Source organism: Ceratosolen solmsi, unplaced genomic scaffold, assembly GCF_000503995.2.
Source record: "Ceratosolen solmsi marchali unplaced genomic scaffold, CerSol_1.0 scaffold10, whole genome shotgun sequence".
Classification (NCBI taxonomy): Eukaryota; Metazoa; Arthropoda; class Insecta; order Hymenoptera; family Agaonidae; genus Ceratosolen; species Ceratosolen solmsi.
The window spans coordinates 14,876,923-14,900,401 of record NW_011948412.1 but is presented as its reverse complement, the minus strand read 5'-3'; the positions used below and the strand labels follow the sequence as shown (position 1 = coordinate 14,900,401).

At 24.3% G+C, this 23,479-nt stretch overlaps 1 protein-coding gene across 1 annotated transcript; it reads right to left on the bottom strand.

Moving 5' to 3' along the window:
* Positions 1-2,585: 2,585 nt before the first annotated feature.
* ICA69 (islet cell autoantigen 1-like protein) lies at positions 2,586-11,002 on the bottom strand. Its single transcript, XM_011503236.1, has 7 exons — positions 10,913-11,002; positions 8,833-9,056; positions 6,500-6,842; positions 5,694-5,954; positions 4,208-4,272; positions 3,789-4,141; positions 2,586-2,721 (listed from the first exon to the last, which is right to left on the bottom strand). Exons 2-7 carry the CDS (start codon positions 9,011-9,013, stop codon positions 2,587-2,589), a joined length of 1,338 nt encoding a protein of 445 aa, XP_011501538.1. The 5' UTR covers positions 9,014-9,056; positions 10,913-11,002; the 3' UTR covers position 2,586.
* Positions 11,003-23,479: the final 12,477 nt, after the last annotated feature.

Genomic DNA, 23,479 nt, shown 5'->3' with positions numbered 1-23,479 from the left:
TATAACACCATAACAAATATTTCTATCATTTACTTCAAATGACTAAATATTTAACAGGAACATTATTAATAAACAATAATTGTTTAAGAAATGATACGAAAAACTTTAATGACATTCAAATAAGCAATAGTTTTGCCTTTACATGCTCCATCTAAACTCGTTTATAAAACAGTAAATTAAATAATACTAAACATATAGGTTAACCCGTATTAATTAGATATAACAATTTTATTTACAATTGTTAATCAATTGATAACTAAATAAATAATTTTTAAAATTTTATTTAATATAAGATAATAAAAATACTAATCATTTTAACTATTTATGTTATTTTAGAATATTACTTTTCATAGTTCCTTCAAACATCAATAAATTTCTTACATATTAATTTAATTTGCTCCATAGTTTTATTTACATAATATTTAAATCATTTATTTATAATTATAAATGTGATAAAGATGATTTTCTAACCTAAAATAACGAAAAATATTTAATACGCATGCGTATTTATTAAAAGAATATCGAGTATATAATAATTATTTAAATCATTGCTTTAATAGTTAATATACACAATTTTTATTATATAAAAAATGCAAATAATTTATAATGTATGCGTATGCATTGAATTTATACACTGTAATTTATAATTATTTTACATTATTCATTAAACAGGTTGATTATACGTTAAAATAAAAGTGAATACACGACTCTTAAACCGTATAAAGAAAAATAGTTTATAGCGACTATTTTTTCTTTTTGCATTAATAGTAACTGTATACATGAACAGTAAATTATATTTATTTTATAAAATGTTACACAAATGCACTTATCTTAAAAAATAAACATATTTCATTCATATATATGCATTCAAAATCGGAATGTTTAATGTATTTCATTCATTTGCATTCTATGACTTTTTAAATAATTATATTATGTTTAATTATTATTCAGTTGCAAATTTAATTCAATATTAAATAAAATATTTTCAAGTTAATAATTACATAAATTCTGGTCTATTAACGTGCCAAAAAATGAAGTATTCCGTAGAAATATCTTTTGAGCAAATACTTTATTTTTTGCAATCTTTAATGATATCATCAATGAATTATTCAACTGTTTCTACATAACAAACCCGAAGCATCTCGAACTTATTTAAATAAAATAAGATACATTTATCAATCATAAAACATTAGAAAAACGATATGTTTACAAGAAATGGTTTTATTATATTTTATAAAAAAAATTTTTTTCAAAATATTATTTATATATTTCTAATTATTATAATTGTATTGCACTAAGCTTTATACTTTGAAAGTTTGTTATAAAAGAACGTATTATTTTAAAATACATTAGTGTAATAAATAATTAAGTTCGTTAAATAAACTTAAAATACACTTAAGATTCAGAAATGCTTTTTCTTTTCTACTTTCTGTAATATTCAGCTATTATATTTATGTATGGGATTAAAAATATACGGAATTGATTGAAGATTAAATATATTTCATGGAAAATTACTGAATCATTTAAAATGTATTGTCAACGTTCTCCACAAAGCATAACATATGTATTTATCAACATCCAGATAGTTTACAAAATGTCTTTCGTTTAATCCCTACATTTGTTCATAAAATAATGTTTAAATTACATGTTTTGCTTCTAAAATAATTTAATTCTATTATTTTCTTACAAAGAAAAAAATATATAGGCACAAAATTTTAATTAAACAATCAAATAGTGATGAATATGAAGCTGTGATTGAATATTTATATTTCAAAAGTCAATTATTTCCACAGTATGTTGTCCAATATCTGAAGATGTTTTATTATATTAAAAAGGTAAACCTCAGTTTCTTAAATAATAAGCTTGATCATTTTGCTACATTCTTTATTCCAATTATGGCTTAAAATAGTTAGAATTAAAAGAATTTTAAACAAAAATCGGTAATTTTGCAATAAATTAAAATGTTCGAGAATAAATGTATATTTCAATAATAGATCCAAAATATCATATCCTAAAGGTACAAGACATGTATGCAAACTATAAACTCGTGTTAACATAGTGTTTTATGTTGATGGTATCATATTTTTAAACATTAATTAAAACATAGTAAATTTATTAACGTAGTATATATTTGAGCATCAAAATTTAATGTCTATTTCTTATAAAAGCAATTATTAAATTGCTTTTCAATTTGTAATAACTTTTATATTGAACCAGTATTTATAATTATTTATTATACTGCACTAAATAATATTTAACTGCTTTTTGTTAAAATTGTTGCTAATATAAATTATAAATTTATTAAATTGGAAATATTTGTTATTTACTAAATATAAGTCACCATTTTTAATATAAAATTTACAACATTTTTTCGAATTCATTAGTCAAATATAACTAAATTACATGTTGCAATTTTTATTCCATTTTAAATATAGTAAATAAACATATAATTTATTATAATAAAAAGACTCACATTTGTAATAAAGGATTAAATAAAATAATTACACTTTATTTTTATATATATTATGAAATATTTTTATAACATAATTAATAAAATAAAATAAATATTCTCTCAAACATTTATATTTAAACAAATGGACTTTTATACTTCGTAAGTTTTTCATTTAAATTACTTGATAATGGGTCCAAGTCTTCGAATAAATTCATCCAAGATTTAGTATTGTCACTATTTTTCAAACAATCCATCTGCAGTAACATATGAAATAGTGTATTTAGTATATTTAATATTTTTAATGTTTAACATAATTTTTTTTAATTATTTGAAAATATATACATGCGAAACTGAGTTTTATTATTATTTATTACTTTTCTCTAGCACAGAGTACACAGTTCCTAAATTTCAAACCATTGCTCATTTCATTTGCAATCGTATTTGAATCGCATTTATATAGCATATAAAATACAATATATCTGTTTAATAATGCCAAGTTGCTTAAATACAAAAATTGAATTATAAAATTAAAATCAAAATCATTGGAACAAATATATTTTCAATAAATATATCAGCAAAATCACAATATAGCATTTTTTTCCATTTTCGAAACAGAAATGCGATTGTAGTGATTACAGAATATTAACAGAAATAATCATATTTAATCACAGTAACAACGTCTTCAAATAGCGAACAAAAGAAGGACAAAGCATACAAGATATTAAAAATGTTATATTTCATAGACTTTGTTCAAGTGCAAAAATAATCATAGAATTTCAAATCAGTCATATTGAACATATAAAATGTAAAAAAATATCTGTATAACGCTAACAATTTATTAAATTACACGAGATTCGACAAAATTTCTATAATGTTGCACTTCAAAGTAAATTTTACAAAAACACAGGTGTTTAACTACTTAAAATAGACAAATTTGTTTTTATATCACGAGAAACTTATTAAAAGTCTTAGAAAAAGGCTAGCTGCTGTTTATCCTTTCCATTTTATCAATAAAACATCTTTGAATAATAAATATATTTATTTAATTTCTCTTTAACAAGACATTTAATTTATTCGGAATTTTTAAATCAATTAAAAATAATTATAGAAATTTTAAATTATTTTATTTTGCATGAATAATCTACATTAAATCAATATGTAGTGATATAAAAGATAATATATTAGATATAAAAAACGATATATATTCTTAAAATCAAAGTAATTTAAAATATTCAGATATATATATATATATATATATATATATATATATAAACTAATTCTATAAATTCATAAAATTAAACGAATGTTCAAGTTTTATTGATATATTTACCTCGGCTTTATTAACATTATTCTTATCTGTAAGAAAATTGTTTTCTGATGACTTCGATTTATTAAGGGCAGTTTCTAAGCTTTGTTTCAAAAATGCTGAAGGGAGAAAGTTACTTTCATCTTCAGTATTATAATTTTTTTCATAAATATCTTCACCTTTTAAAACTTCTGTATTAGAAACTTCATTGTATTTATTTTTGTACTTAGATATTGATACATTCTCTAATTCAATACTCTGTTCTTGAGTGTACGAGTGGCGTGAACTATTAGGTATTTCCCAATCACAAAATCGTAGTAAAGAATCTTGTATATTACTTACATCCATTTGATTACATTTTATATTTTCAGTAGTGAATTCATCTAAAAATATTAACATTGATTTATTCAAATACCTTTTTCAACATTATTTTTAATTTATATACGTACCAAACATACTTGTACCGATTGACGAATTATTTATTAATGACGCTTTATCTTTAAGAAATTCTGAACTATTAACATATGAACAAATATATTACATGTAATTATAAAAACTTATAAAATTTATATTAATTCATAAGTCTCTTGAAAAACTAATTTTTACTCTATAATTATATATGTTTAATAATTATCTTGTCATATTAGTCTCAAATTATCAAACATTAAAAATTATTTTTACATATATAAAAATATAAACATATAAATATACTGGTTGTATTGAATGAAAATTTCTTGTATGAATATAACATTATAATTATCAAAGTATTACATATACTGTATTTATATTAAATAAAAGCGGCACATGCTTAACATGAACGCTGTTCTAAAAAATAAATTTGTCTTCATGTAAATCAAGATATTTCAGTAAGATATACTCAAATTAGAAAATTTTTATTTGAAAAACTTATTAATATTAATATACAATTATAAAATGAAGTAATTTATTAAAATATGAATCTTAAAAATATAAATGAAAACAAAGTAAATTTTTTTAAATGAATAATTTGAAATTTATATTATGCAAACAAGTATTTAGAAAGATATAACTATAATAAAAGGATATCTTTGTCTGCGTGTAATTTTCTGGTTTGGGGTTTTCCTTATGTTTAGACGAAAAAAATCTTACGTGTAATCATTTTCAAAATAGAATAATGTGTAAACAATGGGAAGTTTATACTTTTACAGACAACTGTGTCATTTTAATTTACTATCATTTTTTAATACTATCATTATAATACTTAAAGAAATAATATCACTATTGGATGAATGGATAAAATATGAATTTTAATTACTGAAGCACATATTAAACATACTCATACATAAAGAGAACTCAATTTGTCTATTTTACGGTCATAAAATTTTTATAATTTTATTATTTTAGTCTCTTGATCGAGTTTTTTCTTACTAAATGGAACATTTTAATGTAAGCAATATGTATAATATTTATTTTCAGAATTTATTTAGAATATTTATCAATATTATCAAAATTTGTTTGTATCATTTTTTTTCATATTTGATTTAAAAAACGAATTATAATTGTATGTAAAATGGAAATATTCATGAACTTGTTAAAAATTAAAAAATTAAAGTATTTCTGTATTTCATATTTGAAATTTTTTGTTTTAGACATATAGCGCAATTATACATAAATTAAATTTGAGTTAATATGTAATTGTTGCTTTAATATGTATATGAAAACTCTTATAAGATCAACAGTTGTACAAAATTAAAAATAGCATTTTGAAAACTAGTTATTAGTATAATCTTGTATAAAAATATATGTAATTGATAACAAGTACACAAATGAAATATTATAAATACATTAAAAAAATTTAAAACATTCGAAAATAAATTCAAAGCTTTTTAAGAAACATTTAAAAATTTTCTTTATATTTTTCTTCTGACAATTATTTGAAATATAATAAATACTTACTTTTGATTAATGTGTTTATCTTCTTTAGAATCTAATTCATTCTTTTTTAATCTTTTTATATCAATTTTATCAGATATTTTACTTTGATGTTCAAAACTTGCTGAAATTGTAGAAAATGTCCTAGCAGTTTTTTCAATATAATTCATCAATTTATTTTGATATAAACTCAATGCATAATTAAACATATTACAACGAGCAGCTGCGAGTAAATCTATTTTTTGTAAGCAATCCAGCGATTGTTTGTCAAAGTTGAATTTACCCCTGAATACAATTATATAAATTAGCGACAGTTAATTCGTTTTTTTTTTATAATTTTAAAATAATAGATAAAAATAAAATGAAATTTCAACATTACTGTAATCTATTCAATATTTAAAATTTAAAGAGATGTTAATACGGAAATTGGAATAAATAGTGTTTCTCACGATAATTATATTTTTTGGTGAAGGGAAGCAATTTTTGTAAAGAATTGTAATTTATTATAATACAAATTTTTTTAGAATTGTTACGTATACTTTTTTATTGAAAGTTTTTATCTAGTTTCTAATATAAGAATCTTTTATTTATTTCAACATATTCCAAAAAAAGACACAAAAATATAAATCTCATATATTACATATCCTATTTCTACATCATAATAAATTTTTTAATTATAAAATTAGAGTGTGTACATGAATTTTATAGTGTAATATGTTTAATTAAATAAAAGATTAATTATTAGATGAAGTAATTATTTAATCTCATTTGATGTTGTTAAGTATATATGAGTATTTCTAAATAAAATGAGAATACAACTTATATATTACCTTCTTACTTGATGTTGTACTCTTTTAAATTTTTCTAACTGTTTTATTGTATCTGGATTAAGTTGTTGAGATATATTTTTCATCCAAGACAAAGCAGCCCTATATTCCGTTCGAGCTTTCTCCATAGCTAAAACATTATGCAGTGTGTCACCAACTGCTCGTTGTCGAAAAGTTTCAAGTTCGTGATAAAATCTAATTAAAGGTTCGTGCAAAATTAAATGTTGTTGAGCACAAAAAATAAGAGATTTTCCTATAGTTAGCATAATATCTCCAGTACGTGACTTATCTTCATCTGTATTCTCTTTAAGAAATTTTCCCATTGAATTTATTTCTTGTGATAAATCTTAAAATAATTCAAATAAACATAATAATACATTAATCAAAATACTCGATTACTTGAAAATAATATAAAAATTATTTTTAAATACATTTAAAAATTTAATAAATCAAAATTAATTTTTCGTTTATGAATGGCAACCAATAAAATTAAAAAATATAAATATACAGTTAATAAAATAATAATACATTAAATAATGTAAGTAATTTAATTAATAATAAAACTTCCTTTCTTTGTTTATAGTTTTTAATAATTAATAGTATAACACTTATTTCTCCTTTTTTCTATTTGTAACTAAGAGTGAAGATGTTTTTCTTTTTACAGGTGTTTATTTATTAATTTACTACTATAGATAAAATTTAAAAAGTGGTACGGCTTCAAATATTGATTTATATAAAAATATGAATTAAGTTATATTATTTACGTACACCGATTTAAAAAATATGTCCGCATTTATATTGTAAATAGTACCACCTACTTTCTACATTTGTCGGAACTTCATTTTATATTTTCTATCTGTTGATTATGTTGGTTCACTCTTCAGTTCGGTTGTTACATGTTATATTGCAGTATATTTTACCAATATTTTCATGGACTACTACATAATAATAACTAATACAATACCATATAAATACATATAATGTATACTATATAATATCTTGCATTTAAATTCTGTGGTTATTCCAATATTAAGTGGTCATTCGATTTTTTTAAAAATTAAAAAAAATTCTTTTACTAGGATCAAATTTTTATAAAAACTAATGCTCAAGTTATTGTATAAAATAAAAACACCTTGGTAGTTCGAGTGAATTTTATAGTTAATAATTCCATGTGTTTATCTGATCGATAATCGCTATTGCTGTAATTAAGCAACAATTTGCTTGTTGAATAGTATTTTTATTAAATAGTTATTATGTTTATTTATTTAAAAAGACCAATGGCAACAACGCCAAAAGAATTTTAAGAAGGTTATCTTGCACATATGAATAAAGATAATAATATAAAAAAAGTTACTAAAAATACCTTAGATTATGATGTAATAATATAAATAAAAATAATTAAAATTTGCGTGATATAAAAATATTGAATTTTACTGCACAATTAAGTATTTATTCTATGCCAAATAAACATAAAAATTTGACCAAAATTTTTAAATGTAGATATAAATAATATAACTAAAATATATGAAATAAATGCAAAAAAAGGAAAACTATTGCATATAATTCAAACGTCCTCAAACCATCATGAAAACTCCTCAGTGACAGAGTAAATGAGAGTTCTTTTGCTTTCTAGAACATACTTTGTAACTTTGCGTAACAATTTATAGAAATTTTAAGAATAAGACTATACTATATCAGATGTGACAATTTATCAACTATTTAAATCACAACTTATTTATCACATTTTCAAATACTAAATATGAGTTTACTATCAAAATAAATTTTATTTTAAACTTTCTTCTATAATATTCATAGAACATTTTTCATTCACAAGATTGTATTACACTTGTATAACACGACTTATTACTTATTTACAATATTTGGTATTTAATAATTAATTTTATTGAAAGATATTTAAATATGTGAGTCAATAGCATGTTATTCTTTGGATTCCATTTACAAATTAAATTTAGTATAATAATAAATAGACATATTAAACGGGACGATTACTTTACTGTTGTTTTGAAATTAGAATCTGTAAAAACTATGAATTATGTTTTGAAAAAATGAATAAGCATACACAAGTGAAATATTCGTATCTTCTTAAAAGTTAAATAATTAAACATGACAATATAAAATTATATTTAAAACTCCATAAAATGGAATGAAAGGCAAAATCGCAATATAGGCATAAAAAATGAAGAGTTTAAATAGCTTCAATTCAGGTATTTTATTTCAACTGTAATTTTTCCATATATAATCATAGATACTATTTCAAAAGTCAAATATTAATTTCTTACTTACCGATTATTAATATTGCTGATATTGATACTTACAACAAATAGATTCTTGATATTTATCGATTATTCTTTGTATAAGAGTACAAGACATTTGGATGTTTCGAAAGAGTTCTAATTTAGCATCTAGTTGTGCATCAGATGATACAATGCATTCATCTTCTTTACGACCTAATTTTCGGGATAGTGTTTGTTTGGTTATCCAGTACTGATGTTGCATTTTTTAAATATTTAAACCTCCTTTATATATTGTAAAACAGTTCCTAAAAATATATGATATAATTCAATTAATTAGCACCATTATAGCAGTATACTAAGTTATAGTACATTTTAATTTATCAAATATAATATTTATGAAAATAGTTTATTTGCATGTAAGTAATGATAAATTATATAGAAACGATGTATATAGAAAACAAATATGAATTTAAATGAGAAAATTACTAACTAAAATCTAATAGCAATAAGTTGACAAAGAATTTTACATTTTACATAATTTTCGTAAATTTTACATTTTACATTTCATTTATTTAGAAATAGTTTATTTATATTAACTTAAAAATTAAAAATGTAAAAATTTATATTTTCATTTTAGCACTTGATTATTAAAATTTCAAAATTAAATACAAATAAATTCTTTAATTTTAAATTTTAATTAAAAATATTCGATTAATTCAATTATTTATAAATAACATATTTAATATTAGTGTTGTTTTGTTATATGAAAAAGAAAATAATAAATATCTAATTTTAACAAAAAAATCAATTAACATGTTTCCTAATATTAAAAAAATTGTATTTAATTATAGATTGATGAATCCACAATATGCATATTTTGACGCGTGATTGCTCCCAATAATGAGACAAATTCGCATTATTATTAAAAATAAATATTATTCTAACTGTTAACTATGATTTAAGATAAAACTTATATTAACAAATGATAATAAAAATCATACACTTATAACATAAAATGTCAAAATATTATTAATTTATAAATTAATTAGCGTACAATGTAAAATTTAATAAAAATTCATTTGCATTTATGCATGCGTATGTCATATATGTATGCACATACGCACTCTCATACACACACTCTCCTCACAAACAAAAAATGTTTCTTTAAAGATATTCAAAATTAGTAACTAGTGAGTCCTAATATAATTTTTATAATTAAATTTATATATTTATACATCTTATAAAAAAATTATTTTGCCTACCTATATATTTATAAACTACATTTTAAAGCAAATTAAAATTCATTAATGTTAGTCTCAAAGGTTTTTTGAAAACTGAAACTATCCTAATGTATTCTATATTATACCAAATGTATAAGAACATAATGAATAATGTGTAATATTTTCCATATTCTAATCTAAAAAAATTTTACCATTAGCTACTTATTAGTAAAATATGAGTATGAAATCAGTAAAATATAAGTTTACACTAAATATTTTTGCTACTTAAAATTTTATGTCAAGAATAGTTGATTATACAATTTTATATAATGTATTTTTAAATGAGTTTTTTTTATATATGTAAATTGAAGTAATATTTTTTATTAGCAATTTTATAATATTAGGTATTAATTTATTACAGAAATAGTTTATGTATAATAATCAGCTTATAAAATTAATATAGAAAAACTATAAGATGGACTTTTAAATTTATAAAATTAATTTGGGCATAAAATAATACAAGTTTTAAAAAAATAGATCTTTGCTTATAATTTATAGATAAGAACAATTTATTGATTTATAATTTAACTTTATCAATTTGCAATTGAAATGGAATCAAAATAAGTATTCATATAATAAATGATAAATATTTCTTTTTTTTTCTAAAAATTATGTAAAACAAAAATATTTTATTTACAAACAAATAATTATTTATTTTTTAAGAATCATTATTGAATTTTTATTATTAATTTGTTACAATTATTTATATATATATATATTGATTATTGTTCGAAAATATATTTTTAAACAATTTTTTATTTGTTCAGATTAGATTATTTATTTTAAACTCATCAATAAAAAGATATATTTATTTGTAATTTGTAAATTACAATAAATGTATTAAATAAAAAGCTTCTTAGATATCAATAACAAATACTTACACTAATGATAAACTAATAGATTTTATGTGGTAATTAATCTTATTAAACGTCTGATGAAACACTAAAATTATTTTAAGTAAAAAATTGGTTTTACACTATGTCACGAGGGTTGCTTTTATTTAAAACAATAATAATTAAACAAAGTAAATTTTTCACGTTTATACTATCTATTATTATTTTATGCCTACAAACAGTACTTAAAAGGGATAAAATATTTATATCGAAAAATGTTTCTGCTTAGTGAAGAATAACAGCCATTCTATAAAAATTGTGGTTCATAAACTACTTAAGTACATAGTGATCAAACTGTTTTTCCTGCGCAAATGTACCTTGTTGATAGCTGAAAATATATGAAATAGAAATAAATTGTAATATAATCTTTTATAATTATTTGAATATAATAGAAAAATAAAATCAATAAATAATTTTTATATGTAAAATATTTTGTATAATATTTGAAATTTTTTTATATTATTTACATATTTGAGAAGAGGAAAGAGTTGTATGTACATACTATAGAATGTACCATATAATAACATTACATTATTGCAATACAATAATTATACAGTGCCAAATTGTATATGCAATATACAATAGTAAAAATTTTAAAGTAATAAAAATGAAATTTTTTTTAAAGAATATTGTCATATGTTGTATTAAAAATTTCACAATTAACATATTTATTGCATTATTCAATTTACACATTTACGTATAATTTCTTTGAAAACTTTTCAATAGAATATTAGTAAGTAGGTTATTGTAAAATATATAATAAATTACTATGAATATTGAATTTTTTTATTAAGAGCCGAGACTTTCATATTCGTAAATACGTAGTATAAGCTGCAATTGAGTAGCTAAATAAGTACTAACTTAAATAAAAATGATTTTTAATGTGTATTCGCACATTGTATCTGGTATAATAAAATTTATACTTATATAAATTTTTTTTAGAGTTCTTAATATAATTTTGGTATGATTCATAAATGAATACAAGTATTGAATATTCATGAGCGAAAATAATAACATCTTCTCAATTTTTCACAATTTAATTATAAACATTAAAAGGTTCCAAATAATTATTGGATATACATAATAATAAAAGATATCACAGAATAGAAATTAAATTACACTATAGTATATTCCAAAGTACAGCCGTAAACGAATTAAAATTAACAAGTATATTATCTTTAATAGTATTGAATATATCACAGAGCTAAGAAAACAATTCACTTGACTTGACTTTAAATTCTGGGAATCTATAAAAATATATATTAAATACAATTACAAAAATAATAATTTTTGTATTATTATTTAATAATTTGATATACACTGTACAAAATGAAAACATAAAAATTAATTTCAAATTAGAAATGCTTCACAAACATAACTTGAGTGATTTAAAGAAGCGTTCAAAGTAATTATAGAAGTCATCAACGTTAAAACTAGCCATAGATGAATTTAATAAATTAATAAATAATTATAAGATTTGGAATTTCGAATGAAAGGTATCAATACTTTTATTACTGCTGTTCATTAGGTTTAGATACATGGTCAACATGGTCAACTACACTGGATTCGCATGAATATTTCACAACTAATATCCAACTAGATGAATTCAATCTCTACGTGGATATAAGCTTCAAGTTGATCACTTAATAGCTAAACTAAAGGAAGCAAGAGAATCGTCACAATGCAAAAAACCACATTATGAATGGTCACCTGGAATTAGGCCTGGCATAGATATGCATTGCTTCCCCGATACTCCCATCTCAAAATTCTCAGGCAAATTTCAGAATGGCCTATGTTTCGAGATCTTTGTCTCCATAGTTATTGATAACAAAAGATATAACGATTCACAAAAACTCGATTATTTACAAAAAACACTAACAGGTGAGGCTGCCAAGACCATATTGAGTATTCGTTTAGATAGCACTGCATTACAGCAGACCTTCGTTTACTGACAATCAGTCGCAGAAGAACAAACCTCTGCAAGGCGGGCGGTTTCCCTTTAACAAAATGGCATTCGACGTACAGGACCGTCCTCACTATCACGCGGGCAGAACCCAGTCAAGAGCCAGAAACTATTATATTCGATGACTGCACGACCAAAATTCTCGGATTGCAATGGAATCCACAACATGATAATTTCACATTTACAACAACAGTGTCCATGGACAAACCAGATAACAAAGCGAATAATTCTGTCAAAGATCGCTAAATCTTTGATCCACTAGGTTTCGTCTCACCCGTGGTAATAAGAGCCAAAATGATGCTGCAAGAATTATGGCTATACACTATCAAATGGGACTATCTACTGCCATACCAAATCTCAATAGATGGAGCACCATCAAAAAGAATCTGTCAGAGTTAAACAATATCAAGATACCACGATGGTTCAACACAGAGAAGACATCAACTGTCGAACTACATGGTTTCCCTGATACTTCTCAATTGGCCATGTCAGCAGTCATCTATCTTGTCGTCCACAATCCAGCCTACAAAGTTGCCTTCGTATGCTCCAAGACGAAGGTAGCCCCGTTAAAGAGACTTACCATTCCCAAGCTGGAACTAGCAGCAGCACTGCTACTATCAAAACTCACGCATTATGTTAAGAATACCCTAAACATGAAGGTAACCGCTACATACTTGTGGACAGACTCGAGAGTAACCCTCGCATGGATAAAATCCCACGCATCACGTTGGAAGGACTTTGTGAGAAATCGAGTAGCACAAATTCAAGAGATCACATCCGATTCTCAATGAAACTATGTTCCCGGACCCTCCAACTCTGCTGCCTGTGCGTCGCGAGGATTGACCACCGCACAACTCAAGGATCATAATTTATGGTGGACGGGACCACCATGGATGCAGTCACCAAAATCGTGGGCTAAGCAGCCAACACAGAATGACGAAGCGTGTGAACAAGAAGCACGTCCTGGCATTTCTCTTGCAGCTACCATACAACCCATTGACTATCACTGGGATGTAATTAATAAGTATCTAAAACTACATCAGATATTGAGAATCACAGCTGCATGTATTGGATTCATTCAACGTCTAAGGAAAAGGCGTGAGCCTTCTCTCGACATGCCCGTAAATTCATAGGAGTTAGAAAATGCACGAAATTTCTGGATAAAGGCAACACAGGCTGTTTATTTTTCCCATGAAATCAAGATGTTTGCGTCAAAACATAAACTGCAAAATGGACATCCATTCCAACGCTTAACAGCTTATATCGATTCGCAAGGAATCATCCGAGTAGGAGGACGGCTAATGAATTCTTCTCTCGCTAACGAACCAAAACACCCTGCAATTTTGCCACGCCAATCACGAGTTACGGATCTTGTAATAGCCCAGGCTCATCAAAGGACACTGCATGGAGGCACCCAACTCACGCTAGCGCATACACGACCGCAGTATTGGATTCTTGGAGGCCGACAAGCGGTAAAATCTTACACTCTGCGATGCGCCATATGTGCACCACAGAGAGGAATCTGTGCTCAGCAGATGATGGAACAATTACCGCTGTCGCGAGTAACACCATCGAGATCATTTGCGTATACGGGTGTCGATTAAGCTGGTCCTATAACCATAAAAACATGGAAGGACAGAGACGCAAAGACCCAAAAAACATGGATTTGTGTTTTTGTATGTTTCGCCATATTTGCTGTACACCTTGAAGTGTTCAGCGACTATTCAACAGATGGATTCATAGCCGCCTATCGGAGATTCTCTTCTCGCAGAAGCATCCCATACACGTTGCATTCAGTTTGTGGCACCATGTTTGCAGGAGCAAACAAGGAATTAAAAAGGCTATTCTCACGGAGATCAGAAGAGCATCATAAAATTGCAGCGCTATAAAGCCTCACAAGACAATGTTCGATGGAATTTTAACCCACTAGCTGCGTCTCACATGGGAGGAAAATGGGAAGCAATAGTGAAGTCTACAAAATTTCATTTACGGCGCACAATTGGAGAAACGCTACTTACGTTTGAAGAACTTACGACTTTCTTGACACAAATTGAGGCAATTTGAAACTCAAGACCACTAGAGCCCTTGAGTGACGATCCAGATGATTACGCTGCCTTAACTCCAGGTCATTTTCTAATCGGATGTCCACTTAATACAATACCTGAACCATCTTTAGACGAATTGTCAATATCAGGATTGCGCCGTTGGCAATTTATTCAACGTGTCCAGCAATTCTGGTCACACTGGTCATCTCATTATTTACAACGACAGCAATCAATATTTAAATGGCACCATCCACAAAACAACATAAAGGTTGGTTCACTAGTACTTATCACCGATAACCGATTTCCACCATGTAAATGACCTTTGGCAAGGGTAATAAATATCCACCTCGGCAAGGACGGCTTAACCAGAGTAGTCACTGTAAAACAGCAAAAATGATCATCAAACGGCCCATACACAAGCTAGCAGTTCTCCCAATCTCGGAAAATGAAGAATACTCATCACTAGAAGTGCTGATGGCGGGCGGAATGCTCGAGAATGTGAGAACATTTTTTTATTTTTTGTCAGTGCAATAAAACATCTGGCAAGTAACATCGTAAAATTAGTATTTGGATTTCAAAACTTCGCTTGCTCAAAATTATCAAGCACTAGTGTCATAAAACATCTGGAAAAACAATACCATATACACGGGAAAACCTATAGCTTAGACATCTGCATTTTCATTCCGCTCGGTAACTACATCAAGCATTACTGCCAGCGGACCTTCCTTCCCCTTCCCGCTGTCAACAAGTTGCAATGCTGTCACCAGATGTGTCAGCGATGCCCCCCCCCCCTTTCCGCTGCCGACATGCTGTCTCATGCGGCAACAGCAACGAGAGATCTGCTCATCATGAAGACCCAGAGACGACTAGGCCCTTAATTAACTCTGAAGCCAAAAGAGGCGCTGCTATAAGGGATACTATAAGGGAGGAGTCTCTGATTGGGCAGAAAATAAGGGAAGGGCTTCAAATAAAATTCATGGTCAGCAAATGTATTTAAGGGGCGCAATTTTCAATACTTATTTACTCTCGATATTTAACTCTCTTAATACTTATCACTCGTGATATTTAACTGTCTTGATATTTACTCTTGATAGTTTTTTCTTTAGTAGTATTCTCGTGATATTACTCTTTTTTGAAGTATCTCTCCTTTTTTTGATATCTCTCTTTTAGTAATACTCTTTCAATATATTAAAACTTTGAGACATTTCATACTCAGTTAAGTTTTAGTGAAAGTCCATTTAGCGCTATTTCGGGAACGACTTACACTTCTTCGGATTGTCTATTAACACGGTTACTGGAACAGTAGTTACTACCCCGGAAGAACTACGTCATAAACCCGTATGCCCACTAACGCAGATCAAGAAACCGTAGTTACTTGTTTCAAGGGAGCTGCGACGATCCGCTTATCAGAGTCCGAAGACGAGTCAAAGATTAGTCTTTGTAAGTAGTATCTACTACAATAATTATATATATTGAGATTCAGAGTATTATATCGACAAGTACTAAGAACGAGGAAGCTACTCTTAAAACGATAGTGTAGAATAAATTCCAGTACGCGTCATCAAGTTTCGCGCCCGCCAGGGGCGTCTCATTTTGGCAAACCTCACCTTAGTTCAATCGGAAGCTTACGAAAGTAAGCAAAACCCAGCGCCAGTGTCGACAATCCAGTTTCGCGCCACTTTGCGATATCTTTCAATCATAAAGCTGCATTCATAACCTCAACCACACACGTGCTCGTTCAAAAGGCGCTAGTGTCGACGAACGAAACTGCGCGCCATTCGCCATTCGTATACTGTTACGCCATAGAATACTGTACAGTTGTCTCCGCAACGCATCACTTCAATCCAAGAATTTAATTCTACAAGTAATAATAATAACTAATAGTAGTAGTAATAGCAATAATAGTAGCACTTGTGACCTGTCATTGCTACCACACAACACCCGTGGTCTCTGAGTTGTCAACGGCATCAAATTGTATCCGTCGAACCGGCGAATTGCATTTTGTACGAAGCCCAATATTTTTATATACAAAATTACTTTGGAAACAATGGAATTATACTACACAAATATAGAAATTAATATTTTAACGACCAATAATAATAAATCATAATTTGCATAATGTACTGTAATTAAAGAAATTTAAATATTTAATAGAATTTTAACTTACATAACAAATATATTTAGCAACACAAGAATAATTATCTCGCCAGTATTCAAATCAATTGTTAGAATAAATTTTAATGAAAATTAATTTTTATATAACAATTTTTTAGAGAAATATTATTAAGAATAATAAAATATTACATTAATATAAAAATTGAATGTTTACAATGTAAGAATATTTTTTATCTGAGATGATTTGAGTAATACGTAGTTATTATCAACAATTTATTAGGTAGAAACACTTGCGTCCTCCAATCATTCAAGAACTGCCTCGTTTATACATTTGTAGCATGAAACCATGAATAAAGACATCATTTTTTCTAATGAAACTTTATTCGAATAAGAAAAAATATTATAATCTAAAACGCAGAAGTAAAGACCATCTATTATTATAATTTTAAAATAATTGAATATCGTTTTGTTTTTGTAATTTTATTTATATCCCTTAGAATTTAATGCATTTAAAATATATTTTCAGTCTAAACTTTTTATAGTACTCATATTGGAATAATCCATCACTTTATACTAAGCTAACATATTATAGGGTCTAATACAAATACATATTTAAAATAATAATAATATTAAACACAAAGTTTTTTAAGAAAATCAAATAATAAAGTGTTGTATTTAACAGAATTATTTACTATGAGTTCAACAAAAAAAAATTTCAAATTCAAAAATAATGTAGATCGTTAGAAATTTGCGACATTTAAAATTTATAATTGATTAGATCATTTTTATCTATCTATTAATACTTACTTTTTAATATTATTCGTATTAATTTGTTTAATGTCCTAGAACGAAATGATTCTTATATTAAATATTTCATTAAAAATTTTACGAAATCGTATGAATTTTTTAATAATCGATTCCAATGCATACACGTGCAAACATGCATTGACAAGTTATTATTAAAGATTTCTTTTTTTACATGTAAAATTTTCAATAATTTTTTAATATTCATAATAATATAATATAGAACTGATAAAAATACATAATAGTCAAATATTTTAAGCCATTACTTAGTTCGTTTGGATTCCATTTTTCTACTTAATTTTTTCGTTTATTTTAAATTTTAAATCAATGTTTACAAATTAACCAATTCTCAGAGCTTATCAATAGACAAAATTTACATAACTTCCAGATTAAGACACGCGGGTTTCTAACCGTGTATTTCATCACAATATATCGTAATTTAAAAACAAAATTTGCTTTCATTGTATACAGATCTTAATTATAGACACGTATTGTTTGTACGTAATCTTTGGATTATTTAAAAGAAAATGTCTTAAAAATTTCTAATTAATTTTTTTTTTTAAATACATTAAAAGTCTGTTTTTATTAAATATTTGATTTTTAATATGTACATTATTAATATTATAAATATATTTTTTATATTGTAACTATTATAGGTTATAATCAATGTCAATATCAAGTCTTTTAGAAAAATAACATCAAATGAGTCGGTAATAATTTTAGAAATTACTTATGTTTTATAATTAATTATATTTTATTTTATTTTTTTAAAGGAAATGTTTTTATAAGAATATTTGTTGTAATTTTATTTGAAAACAAGAACAAATTGTTTGGATTCAAAAATATTTGTTTTGGGTAAGTCAATAAAAACTATTATTATTGAATTTTCTAACTACTAGTGATTTGGATATTAATAATATAGTAGTCATATTTGTATTATTAATAAGTTTAATGAACTGACAAGATTTAAATCTTTAATTTTTTATGTTAATTTTTGAGCTGAAGGTTTAAAAAGTATTTTATATTTTAATCAAAATAAAAATTATAACTTGATAAATTCCAATTTATACTTGATAGATTCTGAAAGTTGTTAAAATAATATATATATATACCTATATTAAAAGTCATTACCAATATTTTTTACTTATTTTTTATAACAATATATAAATTAGTTATGACAAAAAATTAAAAACTAAAATCATATTTAATACCATTAATTATGTAATATGCTTAGTTAAAATATAAAATCAAATAGTCTTTTTTAATATTTAAGTATTGTATAACAGTTTTTATAATTGTATAATAGTCCCTTTGAAAAAATTTAAATTTTAAATAAAATTGAATTTCAAATAATTTTAAGTATAGGATTAAAACATTTTAACAACTGTTAATTATAAATATTTGTTTAAATTTCAGTATTACAAAATAAGCAATTTTAAAGCAATTTTTGTTTAAGAAATAATTTTTATATATTAGAATGTTTATTTATGTTAATTTTAAAATATTTGTGATGTATAAAATATGCATTCATTTAAAATATTCTTATTAACAAATAGTAATTTTGTAATAAATAATACAGAAACCACTTATATTGTAAACAAATTATATAAATTGTTGCTTTTATATTTATCAAATTAATGATATAGGAGCAATATACAAAATTAAGTATATAACATTATTACAAATATTCAACATTGACAATATAAATTTTTTTAAGCAATTTTTATTTAATTCTAGATATTTTAATTTATTAATATTCATTAAAATCTAACTAAACCAAAAATAAAGATATGTACAGAAAAAAACATATTTATTATACTTATATCAATTTTTTTTATAATTCTAGCTTTTAATATTTATTTTATAACTTTACATTATATACATAATATTGATTTCCTTTAAGTTCAAATTTATATTCTTATATATTATCGTATGATACAAAATAGATAACTTTACCAACATCATATATTGAATGTAATCCTGTCTTACCTGAAGTTTTATTTTGAGTTATTATTTAATAGCTTAAGAAACATTATTTATAAAAAAAATTGGTATATTCCAATGCTTTATGTGAACTAATTAACAAATTTGTAGTTTTCACTATACTTGTAGTTTGTTATATTGCCAATCTAAGACTATGCCATACTATGAATTACAAAATGGTAGCACATGGGTGGGTAAGTAAATGTATAAAGAAAAATATTAAAATTTAAATATTTTATTCATTTAGTATAAATCTTTATAAAATCTATATAAAATGAATTGCATAATGGAGTTTTGTTATATATGCATTTGAAAATTATATTTTATAAATTATTTGAATTATTATTAAATTCATTAATATCTTTAATAGTTAAATTATATTCTGAATAAATTATATTCTATTTTATTTTAAACTAAAAATTTGTTACAGATTTATAACAAATGCAGTTTGGACAAATATTAATACTTGATAGCTTCATTATTTTCAATACAGATGTGAAACCTTTATTGTAAATGGAAATAGAAATATTTATATTAAGACCTAATATGATTTAATCACAGGAATTAAATTCTTGAATTATTGCCTATAAAATAGCATTGAGACTTTCATTGCTGATTTTAATAAAGCTATCTACATAATAAGTGAAAAGATTATATCTGGTCAACTAATCATGAGTGGGTATTGAAAATTTTGTTAGAACTTGTTGGCTTATATTTATAGTTAACAAAACTATATGGTGGCTTTCATATTGTCAAGCACTATGAATTTATTTTCAACCGAACATTTCGCATACTGTATTATCTACAGAAATTTTGCCTTTCCTTCAATTTTTTTTCTCACATTGTCAAAACATGTACTTATCCATTTTTATATGTATTACGCATGCTTTATTGAGTATCGTATAATTGTCACATGGATGAAAATCTAATCAATATCTCTTTAAATGTTTTTTAATTACTGTTGTCAATATAATTATATTTAAGATAATGTAAACTTTCAGAATACTTAAACATTTTAATAATTTTGTTTAAACTTTAATAATTATAATAATTTCTCTGACTAATTTCTCTTAATTCATTTACAGTATTTGAAAGAAATTAACCACTTTTTCAGAACATTAACCAATGATATATATTGTGATTAAACTATAAAGCCATGAAAAGCCGTATTTTTCCATATTGCATCATTAGGGTTTATTACTCCATTCTTTCGCCAATCGTGACTAAGTATTGTCTTTTGGCTGCATTCTTCATATTGATTTCATAAACAGTCTCTGTTGTAATAAAAAATATGAGCTTTAGAAATAAGCTATTGAAAAATTGACTATAGATAATCCAATAAAATGGAAAACCTTTTATGCCATTTAATCCAACTCTAACCAATTCCATAACAAGAATTACTTTTTAATTAATTTTATAAAGTTTTTTTATAAATGTACCACTAAGCAAATATTGTAACCTTTGAAAAATTATATTAGATCTTATTGTCAATATTTTTATTTTCATTTACAAATTAACATATGACATTGTATAAAACCTAAAATGTTATTTAAAGGTTTTCGTAAATATATACTTTACCTTCAATGGTTGTTGTCCGTAAATTATCCATAAATTATAGGAAATGGCAAGTTCGTAGTAATCTTAATTAACTTCTTAATATTGTATGGTTAATCTTTAATTTTATTTCTTATTACATTTAATATACTGCAGTTACAATTTTATATTTCGTGTATTAACATTTTCATAAATTTAAGGAATTCAGTTTAAAACTTGTACAATATATTTTTGAACTTATTTTAATTTAGTCACTTAATCAATAACTAAAAAGCTTTTTAAATAAATTTTAGATATTAGTAGTTCTTTTAACAAGGTTTATTATACATTAGGTCAGTATAGTTATCAAAATAAAATGTTTTTTATAGTTGTTAAATATAAATATTAAAAATTATGTTTAAGTGATAAATAATTATAAATTATTAAAGAAAATTAGTATTGAAACAAATTGTGTTTTTAGAGGATTAAAAAAAATATATGGATTTTGTTAAAGAAAAAGCTCAAGGCATTATTTATTTTACAAAATTAATAAGGAATTATGTTTGTAAAATATAAAATATAATATAAATTTAAGTATAACAAAATTAAATTATATAAAATTAATTGCAATTATAGAAATCAAAGATTCTATTAATTAATTAGTATTTCAATAAGTCTCCATTTATTAGTGGTTTACATATGATATGATGTGATACTAAATAATATAATAATATGCTAAAAATGTAAAATTAATAAATTAGTTACTCAAATAGCTAATTGTGGCTTATAATTAATTAATACTCTTTACAGTTAATGTTTTTGAACTTTGAACATAGTGAAATTTTTAATTGTGCACATATTAAAAATATATACAAAATTAATTACTGATCAACACTTGCAAAGCAACTATTTAATGTTGGTTTAAATGATAAAGAGTTTGTTGTGCATATATGTATGAATCACATCCATAAGCATTTGTAAAAATGATTTACAAACGAAAAAAGTAATTATAGTATAACACATAATTATAGCACACAAATCAATCGAGGAATATGCTCAATTATTGAGAAAGGAAGAATCAATCTTAATATATCTGTATGGATTCAAGGATTTTATTGATTTATAACATAAAATCATTTATCAGCTGTTTAGCCGAAAATTGGTTGTTATTGACGAAGTTAAATCCTCCCTATAAATAAAGTAAGTAATATAAGTGGTTTCTGTTACCAAAAGTAGAATTCTAAAACAATCATAAAGCATTTACAAAAACAATAAAAGTTAATATTATATTTTAAATATTTCACCATACTAAAAATGTATGTTATTTTAAATATATAGATTATTTTGCTTAAAGTCATGAGAATATAATTTAAAAAATTTTCAATTCTGAGCCGTGCTCTAATGTAATAGAACGAAAAATATTCAATTATGCATGTATAGATATATAAATGTTATATTAATAAGTTAGTAAATATAAAAATTAAAAATGTGCATTGTATTATATCATCAAATTTCAATTTTAATAATGTAACAATTCAAAAAATATTAAACAGTTTTATTGCATTACTTTTATCTAAAAATAGTCGTGTATTATTTACATATATAAATAATCCATTCTATTAAAATTATTGATACTATTAACTTTTACAATAAACCTTATGGATATTGTGGTTACATTTTTAATTATAGTTTACAGGACATAATAATAATAATAACGGTGGTAATTATTTTATGTGCATTTGTTTATACTATAATTGATTAAAATCTGTCAAATTATTGATAAAGTTATGTACTATTTTCTTATAATTGCCCTACAAAACTTATTTTTCTGCAGTATATTTTCTTAAAAAAATAATATACAGGAAGACTTTCATATATGATCTTAATGACCTGAACTAACAGTAAATATTTAAAATTCACATTTTATTTCTATTTTTTTAGCTTTAAAAGTACTTTTTCGCATTGTAATAATTGATAGAAAAAATTCTTAAAAATTTTGTTAATAATTTTATATTTTATTTGCTTGTTATATAGTTAAGTACCATGGAAGTTTACTATTATATTTTAAAGCTTTTATAAAAATTATATTCGTTTTGATTATTACCTTATTTG

Excerpts from the sequence above, each read along its gene's own strand:
- ICA69 (XM_011503236.1), bottom strand. The coding sequence starts at position 9,013 with ATGCAACATCAGTACTGGATAACCAAACAAACACTATCCCGAAAATTA. Across the intron at positions 5,955-6,499 it reads GTACAACATCAAGTAAGAAG|GGGTAAATTCAACTTTGACA; the intron begins GTAATATATAAG and ends AATTGTATTCAG. Across the intron at positions 2,722-3,788 it reads ATAAGAATAATGTTAATAAA|CATATGTTACTGCAGATGGA; the intron begins GCCGAGGTAAAT and ends AATACACTATTT.